Raw genomic sequence first — 15,785 nt, 5'->3', positions numbered from 1 at the left:
GCAAGGAGGTTTCAGAGTGGGTAGGGGATGTGTAGATCAAGTGTTTACATTGAAGCATATATGTGAACAGTATTTAGATAAAGGTAGGGAAGTTTTTATTGCATTTATGGATTTAGAAAAGGTATATGATAGAGTGGATAGGGGAGCAATGTGGCAGATGTTGCAAGTATATGGAATAGGTGGTAAGTTACTAAATGCTGTAAAGAGTTTTTATGAGGATAGTGAGGCTCATGTTAGGGTGTGTAAAAGAGAGGGAGACTACTTCCCGGTAAAAGTAGGTCTTAGACAGGGATGTGTAATGTCACCATGGTTGTTTAATATATTTATAGATGGGGTTGTAAAAGAAGTAAATGCTAGGGTGTTCAGGAGAGGGGTGGGATTAAATTATGAGAAATCAAATACAAAATGGGAATTGACAGTTACTTTTTGCTGATGATACTGTGCTTATGGGAGATTCTAAAGAAAAATTGCAAACGTTAGTGGATGAGTTTGGGAATGTGTGTAAAGGTAGAAAGTTGAAAGTGAACACAGAAAAGAATAAGGTGATGAGGGTATCAAATGATTTAGATAAAGAAAAATTGGATATCAAATTGGGGAGGAGGAGTATGGAAGAAGTGAATATTTTCAGATATTTGGGAGTTGACGTGTCGGCGGATGGATTTATGTGGGAGATGGTTGGTGTGCAAATATAAAATTAAGAAGCCATCTATCCTTCACCAGGGTTTGAGACTTGGGAAATGGAAGTTATGGTAAACTTGGATTATGGGAAATTTCTGAAGGTGGTAAGCAGTAGTAAGGAACAGGAAGAGCTGGCATGCTTAAGAGTCTGTAGGTGTAACCTACAAGGAAATACAGTAATACTGATTATATAAGTTACTGGATGATGAAAGCCGAGGAAACGAACAAGATAACAAAGACAACAAATTCAGTATCATGTCAATCCCAAAAGGAATGAAAGTTAAATTCTGTATACCATTTTTCAGCTTTAACAGTCAACTGTTATTAATATGTATAGTTAAAGTGATGACTTGTCTATATCTAAAGGAGGGGTTTCCAGATATTAGCAGTTTGGAGGGATATGTTGTGTATCTTTATACGTATATGCTTCTAAACTGTTGTGTTCTGAGCACCTCTGCAAAAACAGTGATTATGTGTGAGTCAGATGAAAGTGTTGAATGATGATGAAAGTATTTTCTTTTTGGGGATTTTCTTTCTTTTTGGATCACCCTGCCTCGGTGGGAGACAACCGACTTGTTAAAAAAAAAAAAAAATTCGTTCCTGGCACCAACCATAGTATTTCTTTGTTCACAATTTTGGCACAATTCTGTAAAATCCAAGAATTAAATTTGGTTCCTCATATCAGTGACATCACTTACCCTATCTCTCATCTTAACCAATCCAGATGGGATGCAATGTACAAATAATTAGCAAAATTTATAATATCCTTGTAAATAACTCATCTTAACCCTTTTGGGGTCTGTACCATAATATTACAGCTTCGAGCTCAGGGTCAGTGTCTTAATATTAAGTGTAAATTCTAGCAGCTTCAAATTTTGTGAGAAAGGGCTGGTTCTCCTACATATGAGACAATGGGTCTGTGTGGTGAGTGTGCACCATATAAAAAAATCCTACCACATGCAGTGCATGATGGGAAAAACAAAATTATGACCAGGTGTATGGTTTACAATAATGACTTTGTTGTGTATTTTCAGATGGTTTTTGTTGCATCCTCCTACCAAACTGGTGGTTAAGTAGTTAACCTGCCAGCCTGCTGTACCACTGGGTACATCATCAAACCCAATGTGGGGACTTGTGAGCCGGCCTGATTGACAGTGTTCACCCGACTGCCTCATGGAGTACACCTGATGGTGACATCTACTGACCTTGACAGTGTTCACCAGACTCTCATGGAATACACCTGCTGGTGACTGGCCTCTGAGAGTGTTCACCAGATTGCCTTACGGTGTACATCTACTGGCAGTTGAGTGTGTTCACCAGACTGCCTCACGCAGTGGACACCTGCTGTCTTAGGCTTCTGTAGCAGACCTCAGGGACCTGTGGGTCTCTGTGTCAGAGGACAGACATGTGGGAAGCCAGGGTGTTGTAACCTGGTGAGTGTTCTGTGTCAGGTGACACAGACAGAAGTAGAGTGGAAAGCCAGGGTGTTGTAACCTGGTGAGCATTGTGTGTCATGACAAGGACACGTGGGAAGCCAGGCTGTGCGTAACCTGGTGAGCATTGCATGTCAGGTGACGCAGACCCGGAAATTCAGGGTTGGGTAACCCGGTCAGTGTCAGGTGACAGGTGACACACAAGTATTCTTAGAAAAAAAAGTCGGTGTTGTAACCCAGTGAGTTAATGTCAAATGACGCGGTGAAAAGGACGTAAAGAGACTGAGTGTTAAAACACAGGGACAAGGCAGTGTCGTGGGTGTACCACAGTCAAGGAGTGTTATAACATGGAGCAAAGGGTGTCATGTGACACAGAGAGATGGGTGTTGCATGTGACATGAAGAACAGGGTGTCGTGTGACACATAAAAGAAGGGTGTTGTAACACGGAGACAAGGTGGTGTCATAGGACACAATGAAGGAGAGTCTTAACACTGGGATTGGTAGTGTCGTAAAACACCTGAAGATGGCAGTGACATATGATGAATTACTTTTACATTGATTGTTTATGTGACTTTGTATATCGTGTATGACTTTGTATAAAGTAGCTACACCAAAGATAAGAGTAGGAGTTAGACTCCTTGTTATATTTTCATACAAAATATTTCTATTAGTAAAGATTATAAATTTTAGTGTTTATTTTTGTAATCCTGAACTCTCCCATGTTACAACACTAGTAACAGGTTAATGGAAAAAATAACCCTCTACCTGTGTAGAGGTAATGGTGTTATTTTAAACTAGTGTTTAGTAATACAGTAAACCATCATTCAGCACGAGTTTATTTGGCATGATTTGGGTATAGCACCACTGAAGAATTGCGGCAGAATTTTACGTAACACGTCATCATAAAATTAATTTAACATGGCTCAGTTTGTGGGAGGGTAAAAAAAATTCCCTTTTCCTCAAGTGGCCACCTTGCTGTGGTTCAGCGGGGGAGACCTCCCACCATCCCCTGCAATCCCCCAACACCACCCCACTATCCCAGCATTCGTACTTCATATGCATCCAGTCTTTCTTCTCTGCTACAAGCTTGTGACTGTGAATTGTGTTTTGATCTATTAATTACTATATCTTGTATCTGCCAAACAATCATGACACCCAGTAGGCATACCAATGTTACTGAAACTGGCAAGAAACAGTATAAGCATTTAAGTCTTAGAATTAACAAAGAAAACAGATATTAGACAAGAGATAACCTGTGTTGTAATGAAGTGTTACTTTGTACACATAAAAAGAGGTAAACACAAGTTTGTGTGACTGACTGACTGACTGCCTTACTGAATGACTTACTGACTTAAATGATAGTTTACTGACTTGACTGACTGACTGACTGACTGACTTACTGACTGACTGACTTGACTGACTGACTGACTTGACTGACTGAATTACTTGACTGAATAACTTGGCTGACTTACTGAATGACTCGATTGACTGAATGACTTGACTGACTGAATGACTTGATTGACTTACTGAATGACTTGACTAACCTAAAATGACTTGACTGATTGACTGAATGACTTGACTTACTGACTTGACTGAATGACTTAACTTATTGAATGACTTGACTGACTTAAAATGACTTGACTGATTGACTGAATGACTTGACTTACTGACTTGACTGAATGACTGACTGAATGACTTAAAGTTAGACACATCAACTTCAGTACCAGAACCTCTACCATCCACCTCAGCCCAGTAGGGCCACAACATAACTCTCACTCTCTTCAAAATCATCCACAAACACCAGCACCCAGAATTTAAGGTAAGAAATACTATTATTTCTGTTACATTTGTAGTCTTAAGCAATAAAAATGACATAATACATCACAACAATGAACTACAATTACATATTCACTTTTATTTTTGTAAGAGGTGGAGGCCTAAAAAAAAAGTTTTATTTTGGTTTTTGGTGCTCTCAGGAATGTAACCCTATTTTTCCCATAAGTTCTTCAGTTCATTTTACACGGTTTTACCTAGTACAGCATTTTCAGGAACATAACTACCATGTTAAATGATGGTCTACTGTAGTTTTCATGGTTTTATTCTCAGTTTCTTGGTACAATTTGATAGAATAATAGACATATTACTAAAATAGAGATGACTTTGATTGCATTCAGGAGTGGAAATAGCTTGAAACTGAGATCAAAGTAGGGGAAATATTAAATTTTTGTTGATAACCCATAGGACAGGTAAAGCCTCTTAAAACCACCAGTCTGTTTTATGGGTTTTTATTATGTCTGATTCAATTATTGGGATGCTGTAAACAATGAACAATCTTTCCTGGCTATATATTATTACCCAAGAAACAGAGTAAATTGTCTATCTTTTGTGTGAATAAGAATTCAACGTGGAAAGCAAGTATATTATAGGAGCGGGCTGGGGATGCAACTAATAAGCAGAGGAAATGTTGTTTTTAAATTGGCACTTTTTTAATTTTGTGTGAAATTGGCCAAATTTTCGAATTCTGATAAATTTATTGGGTAATTTGACCAATTTTATACAAAATTCCAAAAATACCAATTTAAAAATAGTCACCCATAATGAACAATGTAGACATTTCTGGCACTAAAACATTTCCTATGTTCATTAATCACATCCCCAAGCCTCTCCTATATTACACCTGCCATCCACTTTGATTTCACAATCACAAAATTATGAGTTACTCTATTTCTTGAATAAAAAAAATATAACAATGAATGACTGGTCATGGTTTATGGTGTCCCAATAAATAAATCAGACCTATTAAAAAAAAAACATTAAAAAGGAAAATTTAAAATAATCAAATATTTCACTACTTTGAGCTCAATTTCCAGCTACTTCTTGTCCTAAAACACACCAAAAGCATCCCTATATCAGTAATAAATGGTATCAAGAAACAGCCAATAAAACCATACAAACTATCCTGTTAAATACCACAAAGTTATTTTAAACCAAACACAAGGTCATAGTTTTGCTTTTCTCATTATGCTCTGCATGGAGCAACATCTTTTTATACTGTGCACACTCATTGCACAAACCCATTCTCTCATGTCTAGACCAAAATTTACTGCTCACAACTTATATAAGTTGTAGGTAGTAGGTTGGTAGACAGCAACCGTCCAGGGAGGTACTACCGTCCTGCCAAGTGAGTGTAAAACGGAAACCTGTATAATTGTTTTACATGATGGTAGGATTGCTGGTGTCTTTTTTCTGTCTCATAAACATGCAAGATTTCAGGTACATCTTGCTACTTCTGCTTAAACTTAGGTCACACTACACATACATGTCTTTCTTCTTCTTTCAACACACCGGCCGTATCCCACCGAGGCGGGGTGGCCCAAAAGGAAAAACGAAAGTTTCTCCTTTTACATTTAGTAATATATACAGGAGAAGAGGTTACTAGCCCCTTGCTCCCGGCATTTTAGTTGCCTCTTACAACACGCATGGCTTACGGAGGAAGAATTCTGTTCCACTTCCCCATGGAGATAAGAGGAAATAAACAAGAATAAGAACTAGAAAGAAAATAGAAGAAAACCCAGAGGGGTGTGTATATATGTGCTTGTACATGTATGTGTAGTGTGACCTAAGTGTAAGTAGAAGTAGCAAGACGTACCTGAAATCTTGCATGTTCATGAGACAGAAAAAAGGACACCAGCAATCCTACCATCATGTAAAACAATTACAGGCTTTCGTTTTACACTCACTTGGCAGGACGGTAGTACCTCCCTGGGCGGTTGCTACCGTCCTGCCAGATGACTGTGAAACAAAAACCTGTAATTGTTTTACATGATGGTAGGATTGCTGGTGTCCTTTTTTCTGTCTCATGAACATGCAAGATTTCAGGTACGTCTTGCTACTTCTACTTACACTTAGGTCACACTACACATACATGTACAAGCACATATATACACACCCCTCTGGGTTTTCTTCTATTTTCTTTCTAGTTCTTATTCTTGTTTATTTCCTCTTATCTCCATGGGGAAGTGGAACAGAATTCTTCCTCCATAAGCCATGCGTGTTGTAAGAGGCGACTAAAATGCTGGGAGAAAGGGGCTAGTAACCCCTTCTCCTGTATAAATTACTAAATTTAAAAAGAGAAACTTTCGTTTTTCTTTTTGGGCCACCCTGCCGTGGTGGGATACGGCCGGTTTGTTGAAAAAAAAAAAAAAAAGGAGAAACTTTCGTTTTTCCTTTTGGGCCACCCCGCCTCGGTGGGATACGGCCAGTGTGTTGAAAGAAAGAAGAAAAGAACTTATATAAGCAACCTGAGCATGATTTAAAGCTACGTGAAGGACCCTGGCCTCAGTGACATAATTGTATGTGATGGCCACTGAAAGGGTTAAATTAAATCCTTTGTCTTTCATCATGTTATTTATAAGTATACTTTCTCCATGCCATTACTTGTATATAGTTACAGGAGGAGAGCTATGTCTTATTTTGAGTGTTTAGTTTGTCATATATGTATTAGCTGTTTCAAGTCTGCAATGGTTATGACACTTGCCAACTCCTCTTGGATTCCATTCAACACCCTTCTCCTCTAATTTGTAAAGAATTTTTTTGTAATGTGCTTTTTAACCTTGTTTTTATTCCTCATCTTTTCTTCCTAAAACAACAATAAAGTTATGCATACATAATATGTAGTGAGTATTATACTGCAAACAGCTTCTGCAAACAATGTTATTATAAAAGAAGGGATGGCCTTCAACCTTACCCTGAGAGAGTAGCAAGATGAAGGGGTGTAAGAGAGAGCTGGTCCTGGGTGCGGGTGTGCATGTCAACATGGATGCTCAGCAGAAACAACACACTCTCCATGTCCTTCTTCTGAATGGCAACATGGAGAAAATTGTGCCCTTTGTGGTCATACTGAAAAGTGAAAGTTTAAAATTTAAGTAAATGGGATTAATATTTATGGATGGCAATACATTCCATGAAGAATTTGTATCATAAATAATTATTATAAAACAAAACAAAAAATTTACCTAAAATGACCTCTGAGATTCAAATGTGTTTTTTACAACATAACTGAAGACCATATATGCAAAATATCAGGTACATCTTGCTACTGCTACTTACATTTAGGTCACACTGGTTAATTTGTACTTTTAACTCCTTTATTTTCAATGTTTATTGCAGAATATCTGTAAATTGTAGATTTCAGGTATGTCTTGTTACTTCTGCTTACATTTAGGTCACACTACACATTCATATACAAGCGTATATATATATACACCTCTCTGGGTTTTCTTTTATTTTCTTACTAGTTCTTGTTCTTGTTTATTTCCTCTTATCTCCATGGGGAAGTGAAACAGAATTCTTCCTCCGTAAGCCATGTGTGTCGTAAGAGGCGACTAAAATGCCAGGAGCAAAGGGCTAGTAACCCCTTATCCTGTATACATTACTAAAGTGGCAAAGAGAATTTTTTTCTTTTTCTTTTTGGGCCACACTGCTTCGGTGGGATATGGCCAGTTTGTTGAAAGAAGAAGATCTGTAAATTGTGTATACAGTGCTAAACAGATATACAGATTTAATGAACACTTGGACAAACCCCCTCTCCATTACTTCTTTTATCTAGGGATTACTGTACAGTACCATTAATGCTGCCAGAGAAGAAACCTTTAACAGGATTCTGATTCACACTCAATGGAAAAGTACTGTAGCTCTCTGGTAGTCGCTGTCTGCTAGCCTACTACATTATTACCAGATTTCATCAAGAGAAACCTAACAGTAAGGGAAAACTGTGGAACAGTGTTCTAATTTTAACCCTGTCAGGGTCCAGAGGCCAAATTTCAAAGTGCACACCAGTGTCCAAGAATTTTCAAAAAATAATTTTGTTATTTTTTCTTATGAAATAGTAGAGAATCTTTTTCTGAAGGTAATAAAACAAAAAGTACGAAATTTGATCGATAACTGACGAAATTATGCTCTCGCGAATTTTGATGTGTCGGCGATATTTAGGCATTGGCGATTTTGCCGAATTTGACTCCCATTTTAGGCCAATTACCTTATTCCAGTCGATCAAATTCTTAGATATTTCACTAGTATTACTTCTATTCTATCGATTGAGCACAAGAAATAGCCAACTCGGCTGTTTCAACTACAAAATAAAGTGATTGAAAGTTGGTAATTTGGCCAATTTAGTGCAAAGTTCAAAATAGGGTCCATTATAAACAATTCAGGCATTCCTAGCACTAAACTAACATTTCCTCTCTTCATTAGTTACGTTTTCAGGCTTTACAAATGAATTCCATTTTGATTTTTAATTCACATAATGAATTTTTATTCAAACCAAAAAATAGAAGATTTACTGTCATGCAACATTCTAAAAATTGTATAAATAATATCAGCACATTTGTGAACGTATATTAGACCCACCAGCTGGCATGTATTAGACGTGTGAGGTCATTTGTTTACTCTTGAACATCGGCAAAAATTTAACATTTCCGCTACTTTGAACTCAGTTTCAAGCCATTTTCAATACTAAAACTAATCAAAATCATCTCTGTTTCTGTAATATACCTTCCGTTCTATCAAATGAGACCAAGAAATCGCAAATAAAACTATAAAAAACATACATAAAACACTGCAAAGTTGCTGTTTTAATAAAAAATTACGGTCTCATTTTTTTTTTTCTCTCATTATGTACTGTGTGCTGCAGGATTTGTTTTATGTGGTGCACACATACCAAATGGATGTACTCTCTCATATCTAGGCAGAAATTTACCACTCACAGCTTATCAGAGTGAGCTGAGCTTGTGGCGTAGATCTACGGTTCGGACCCTCAACGTAAAGCCGTAGATCTACGGCACAGACCCTGAAAGGGTTAAACTGTCCAAACGTAGATCTATGTTCACTTGTGTGGCGCTCCGAATATTTTGAAAAATAAAAAAAAGTGTTGCCGATATACCTTTTTTTCTCGTTTTCATTTTAATTTATAAACTTTTATGTTCTAATAATTACAATTTATAATAGTTCTTGTAATTTCATAGCAAATCTTTATTCTGACTTTAATATTAGGTACTGAAATAGTGCTCAAATACTCACAATCACATTGACAGGTGAACATTTACACCTGCCTGGATTATATACTATTGTCTAAAAATATATACAAAGTGTTTATAGGTCCCAGCAATGTTTTAGATACCCTGGCGTATACCTTGAAGCATGTTGTTATGAAAGGCATCCCTATACTGTTGACAGCCCAGTGACATTTGATAATGCCCATTGCTCCAGCTAACCCTTGCTGTATTTGTTATCACTGTTACATACAAACATGTCTTGTCTCTGTCTATTTATCTGTCTGTCTGTCTATTTATGTCTGTCTGTCTATCTTCACCTGGAATTTTTGGGTTATCCTAGGTAATTTACACTATGTATAATAACTGTACTTATGTGTACATGTGAGACACACACAGATAGACAGAGATATAGACAGATACAGAGATAGTATAAACAGACAGACAGCCAAAGCCAGCCAGGCGGCCAGCCTGCCGAATACATAAGAAAGAAGGAACACTGCAGCAGGCCTACTGGCCCATGCAAGGCAGGTCCATCTCCCCCCCCAGCTTAGACCAATGACCCACCTAGTCAGGTCACATCCACTGAAGGAAGGAGCACGACATCAGACCTTGTAGCACAAGCTAGTCAGGTCCAACGCACACCCACCCACGCTCACTCATATGTTTAGCTAACCCTCGCTGTATTTGTTATCACTGTTACACACAAACATGTCTGTCTGTCTGTCTCTGTTTATCTGTCTTTCTGGAGTATAGTATAGTGGACCCCCGGTTATTGGCCAGTTCTGTTATTAGCCAACTCGGTCATCGGCCGGTTTTTCGGTGCCCGGTTTTCGGCAGTTAATTCGGTGATCGGCTGTTTGGGATGCGTCCATCCACTGGCTGGGACTGCTTGCGCGTCAGTTTGCCTTTGTCTCTTGGTGGCTGAGGAAGCTTCTGCTCATACATCCAAACATTTCGCTTGTTTTCCATTGTTTTTAGTGTTTTTTTTTTTTGCAGTGCAACTGTGAAATAAGTAACCATGGCTCCAAAGAAAGTTCCTGTGGTAAAAAAACGAGAAACACCATGGAAGTTAAGCGTGAAGTGATAGAAAAGTCTGAGAGTGGTATGAAGGTGGTGGAACTTGCCAGGATGTACAGCAAGAATAAATCAACAATTGCATCCATCCTGGCAAAGAAAGAACAAATCAAAGATGATAATGTTGCAAAAGGAGTAACTTTTCTAACTAAACAAAGGCCACAAATAATGGAAGAGACGGAAAAATTATTATTGTCGATTAAGGAAAAAGAATTAGTGGGAGACAGTGTTGTAGAGTCTGTTATTTGTGAGAAGGCAAGGCAGTTGCATGAGGATCTTGCAAAGAAAATGCCTGGAACAAGTGCTGCAGTTTGTGAATTTATGGCCAGTAAAGGATGGTTTGATAGATTTAAGAAGCGTAGTGGCATACACAGTGTTGTAAGGCATGGTGAGGCTGCAAGTTCTGACAAATGTGCGGCTGAAAAATTCATGCAGGAATTCCAAGGGTACATAGAGGCTGAAGGATTCAAACTCCAAGTGTTTAATTGTGACGAAACAGGCATGTTTTGGAAGAAAATGCCAAACAGGACCTACATTACCCAGGAGGAAAAGGCACTGCCAGGATACAAGCCTATGAAAGACAGGCATACTCTTTTGTTGTGTGGTAATGCTAGTGGGGATTTCAAAGTGAAGCCTTTACTCGTGTATCACTCAGAAAATCCCAGAGTGTTTAAGAAAAATAATGTCATGAAGAATAGATTGTGTGTGATATGGAAAGCTAATCATAAGGCATGGGTCACAAGGCAAATTTTCAAAGAGTGGGTTAATGATGTGTTTGGCCCAAGTGTGAAAAAATACCTCCTGGAAAAGAGATTGCCACTCAAGTGCCTCCTGTTACTGGACAATGCTCCTGCACATCCTCCAGACTTGCAAGACCAAGTGTTTAGGGACTTCACTTTCATCACAGTGAAGTTCTTGCCTCCTAACACCACTTCTCTCCTCCAGCCCATGGACCAGCAGGTCATTTCTAACTTCAAAAAACTGTACACAAAAGCAGTGTTTCAAAAGAGCTTTGAAGTGACATCGGACACTCAGTTGACCCTACGACAATTCTGAAGGAATCACTTCACTATCCTCCATTGCATAAGCCTTGAAGGTAAGGCTTGGGAGGGAGTAACTTCCAGGACTTTGAACTCTGCAACATGTTTAGTGACGAAACCCTGTCCCACTTCAGGGAAATCTTAAAGAGATGCCAGAAACAGAGCACTCTGGACAGTTATTTTTGTGAGACAGGGGTCCAGTGATTCTCAAGCTGGTCCTAGTGGCATTAAAAGACAAAGAAGGGAAGTAACCCTAGAGAAGGCTTTGCTACCTAAAGTCTTTATGGAGGGGGATTCCCCTTCCAAACACTACCTCCTCCCTCTTTCCTCTTTCATATCTTCCAGAAGCCAGCATTAGTCTTCAAAAAAGGTATTTAATACTTATATAATTGTTAAAAAAATATTTTTTTTTTGTGAATATTTTTGTTTGGAACGGATTAATTGTATTTTCACTAATTCTTATGAGATATATTAATTCGGTTTTCGGCCATTTCAGTTATCGGCTGACCTTCTGGAATGGATTACGGCCGATAACCGTGGGTCCACTCCTTGAAGAATGGTGTTATGACATCTGTTGACAGCTCAGTGACATTTGATAAATGGGCACTTGGGGAACCCTGGCTTTATTTGTTTTCACTGATACACATAAACATGTTTGTCTGTCTGTCTATCTTTGCCTGGAATTTTTGGGTTATCCTAGGTAATTTACACTATGTATAATAACTGTATTTATGTGTGCATGTGAGAGAGAGATATAGATAGAAAGAGGTATAGATAGACAGCAATACAGATAGACAGATAGAGATATAGACAGAGAGACAGCCAAAGCAAGCCAGCCAGCCAGCCTGCTGAATACATAAGAACATAAGAAAGAAGGACCACTGCAGCAGGCCTACTGGCCTATGCAAGGCAGGTTCATGTCACCCCCCTCCCCAGCTTAGACCAATGACCCACCTAGTTAGGTCACATCCACTGAAGGAAGGAACATAACATCAGACCTAGTAACACAAGCTAGTCAGGTCCAACTCACACCCACCCACACTCACTCACGTATTTATCTAGCCTATTTTTACTTTCCTCTTAAAATGGGAGTGTTAATGCGACATGGCATCAGTGAATCCCTGGTGTTTGCTACACTATTTGCTCTAGCTGGCGCTCAATTGAACTGGTGCTCACACAAGGTACTAAATGCTCCCAGATTTTTTTAATACTGTGTACAATGAGTACACAGACCCATTCTTTCATGTCTAAGGGACTCAAGCCTACTGCGCCAAATTTGAAGGAATGAAAAATAAAACGATCTACGTTTGGAGCACTATGCATACAAACATAGATCTACGTTTGGACAGTTTAAAAGTTAAATGCATCCTTTTAGTGCTGGGTAGGGCTTCCTCTTTGTCTACAGAACAGCCCAAATTCTTCATGGCATGGATTCAACAAGGCGCTAGAAACATTCTTCGAGAACCTAGTCCATGTTGACATGATAGTATTCCGCAGTTGCTGCTGATTTGTCGGCTGCTCATTCATGCTGCAAATCTCTCATTCCACCACATCCCAAAGGTTTTCACCAAATTCTGACCCTACTGCCTACATGTTGCAGCAGAAATCATGATCTGTCAGACCAGGCACCATTTTTCCAACCTTCAACTGTCCAATTTTGTGCTGACTGTAGCCTCAATTTCCTGGTCTTAGCTGACAGGAGAGGAACCCAGTGTTGTCTTCTGGAGTTGTAACCTATCCACTTCCAGATTTGATGTGTTGTGCATTTGCATTCAGAGATGCTCCTCTGCATACCAATGTTTGTAATACATGGTTATTTGATAACTGCCACCTTTCTTTCACTTTGAACCAGTCTGGCCATTCTCCATTGACCACTCTTATTAACTAAGCTTTTTAGCCCACAGAACTGTCGCTCACTGGATATTTCATGTTTTTCACACCATTTTCTGTAAACTTGACTATAGGTAGTAGGTTGGTAGACAGCAACCACCCAGGGAAGTACTACCGTCCTGCCAGATGACTGTGAAACAGAAACCTGTAACTGTTTTGCATGATGGTAGGATTGCTGGTCTCTTTTTCTGTCTCATAAACACGCTAGATAACAGGGATATCTTGCTACTCCAACTTATACTTTGGTCACACTTCACAGACATGCACATGCATATATATATACATACATCTAGGTTTTTCTCCTTTTTCTACAAAGCTCTTGTTCTTTATTTCTTCTATTGTCCATGGGGAAGTGGAAAAGAATCTTTCCTCCGTAAGCCATGCGTGTCGTATGAGGCGACTAAAATGCCGGGAGCAATGGGCTAGTAACCCCTTCTCCTGTAGACATTTACTAAAAAAGAGAAGAGGAAAAACTTTATAAAACTGGGATGCTTGAATGTGTGTGGATGTAGGGCAGATGACAAGAAACAGATGATTGCTGATGTTATGAATGAAAAGAAGTTGGATGTCCTGGCCCTAAGCAAAACAAAGCTGAAGGGGGTAGGGGAGTTTCGGTGGGGGGAAATAAATGGGATTAAATCTGGAGTATCTGAGAGAGTTAGAGCAAAGGAAGGGGTAGCAGTAATGTTGAATGATCAGTTATGGAAGGAGAAAAGAGAATATGAATGTGTAAATGCAAGAATTATGTGGATTAAAGTAAAGGTTGGATGCGAGAAGTGGGGTCATAATAAGCGTGTATGCACCTGGAGAAGAGAGGAATGCAGAGGAGAGAGAGAGATTTTGGGAGATGTTAAGTGAATGTATAGGAGCCTTTGAACCAAGTGAGAGAGTAATTGTGGTAGGGGACCTGAATGCTAGAGTAGGAGAAACTTTTAGAGAGGGTGTGGTAGCTAAGTTTGGGGTGCCAGGTGTAAATGATAATGGGAGCCCTTTGATTGAACTTTGCATAGAAAGGGGTTTAGTTATAGGTAATACATATTTCAAGAAAAAGAGGATAAATAAGTATACAAGATATGATGTAGGGCGAAATGACAGTAGTTTGTTGGATTATGTATTGGTAGATAAAAGACTGTTGAGTAGACTTCAGGATGTATATGTTTATAGAGGGGCCACAGATATATCAGATCACTTTCTAGTTGTAGCTACACTGAGAGTAAAAGGTAGATGGGATACAAGGAGAATAGAAGCATCAGGGAAGAGAGAGGTGAAGGTTTATAAACTAAAAGAGGAGGCAGTTAGGGAAAGATATAAACAGCTATTGGAGGATAGATGGGCTAATGAGAGCATAGGCAATGGGGTCGAAGAGGTATGGGGTAGGTTTAAAAATGTAGTGTTAGAGTGTTCAGCAGAAGTTTGTGGTTACAGGAAAGTGGGTGCAGGAGGGAAGAGGAGCAATTGGTGTAATGATGATGTAAAGAGAGTAGTAAGGGAGAAAAAGTTAGCATATGAGAAGTTTTTACAAAGTAGAAGTGATGCAAGGAGGGAAGAGTATATGGAGAAAAAGAGAAAGGTTAAGAGAGTGGTGAAGCAATGTAAAAAGAGAGCAAATGAGAGAGTGGGTGAGATGTTATCAACAAATTTTGTTGAAAATAAGAAAAAGTTTTGGAGTGAGATTAACAAGTTAAGGAAGCCTAGAGAACAAATGGATTTGTCAGTTAAAAATAGGAGAGGAGAGTTATTAAATGGAGAGTTAGAGGTATTGGGAAGATGGAGGGAACATTTTGAGGAATTGTTAAATGTTGATGAAGATAGGGAAGCTGTGATTTCGTGTATAGGGCAAGGAGGAATAACATCTTGTAGGAGTGAGGAAGAGCCAGTTGTGAGTGTGGGGGAAGTTCGTGAGGCAGTAGGTAAAATGAAAGGGGGTAAGGCAGCCAGGATTGATGGGATAAAGATAGAAATGTTAAAAGCAGGTGGCGATATAGTTTTGGAGTGGTTGGTGCAATTATTTAACCCTTTGACTGTCGAAGGGCCCAATCCTGAAGTTGCTCCTGGTGTCGCAAAATATTCGAAAAAAAAAAAAAAAATTATTTTTTCTTATGAAATGATAGAGAATCTTTTCCCGATTGTAAAGACACCAAAAAAACGAAATTTGATGGAAAACTGACGGAATTACGCTCTCACGAAGTTAGCGACTTCGGTGATATTTAAAAATCGGCAATTTCGCCCACTTTGAGCCCTATTTTCGGCTAATTCCGTTATTCCAGTCAACCAAACTCATAACTATTTCTTCAGAACTCTATTTTTTTCTATCGATTGAGCACAAGAAACTGCCCATTTACCGATTTCAACTACCCAATAACATGGTCAGAAATTTGCAATTTGGCCAATTTCACGAAAATTAAAAAATACGACAATTTCAAAATAAGGTCCAGAATGAACAATGCAGACATTCCTGGCTCTAAAATAAGATTTTCTTTGTTCATCAGTCATGTCTCCATGTCCCTGTGATATTACTCTTGCTTTTTATTTTGAAATTTTTTTCAAACAAAAAATAGAAGATTTACTGTTATGCAGACTACTGCAATACTGTAATAATTGTAAAAATTACATCAAC

The 15,785-nt window shown here is 38.7% G+C and overlaps 1 protein-coding gene across 1 annotated transcript in view; it reads right to left on the bottom strand.

The window, feature by feature from the left end:
- The window catches only part of LOC128693378 (rabankyrin-5), a gene marked incomplete at its 5' end in the record, with an annotated part of 165,089 nt that overhangs the window by 100,253 nt on the left and 49,051 nt on the right, over nucleotides 1-15,785 (bottom strand). Inside the window, 1 exon segment of the mRNA XM_070097281.1 lies at nucleotides 6,860-7,011. Coding sequence (XP_069953382.1) covers nucleotides 6,860-7,011 — 152 coding nt within the window.

Source organism: Cherax quadricarinatus, chromosome 57 (genome assembly GCF_038502225.1).
Source record: "Cherax quadricarinatus isolate ZL_2023a chromosome 57, ASM3850222v1, whole genome shotgun sequence".
Taxonomy (NCBI): domain Eukaryota; kingdom Metazoa; phylum Arthropoda; class Malacostraca; order Decapoda; family Parastacidae; genus Cherax; species Cherax quadricarinatus.
Note: the sequence above shows the minus strand (reverse complement) of the source record. Positions and strands in the feature narration are given on the sequence as shown.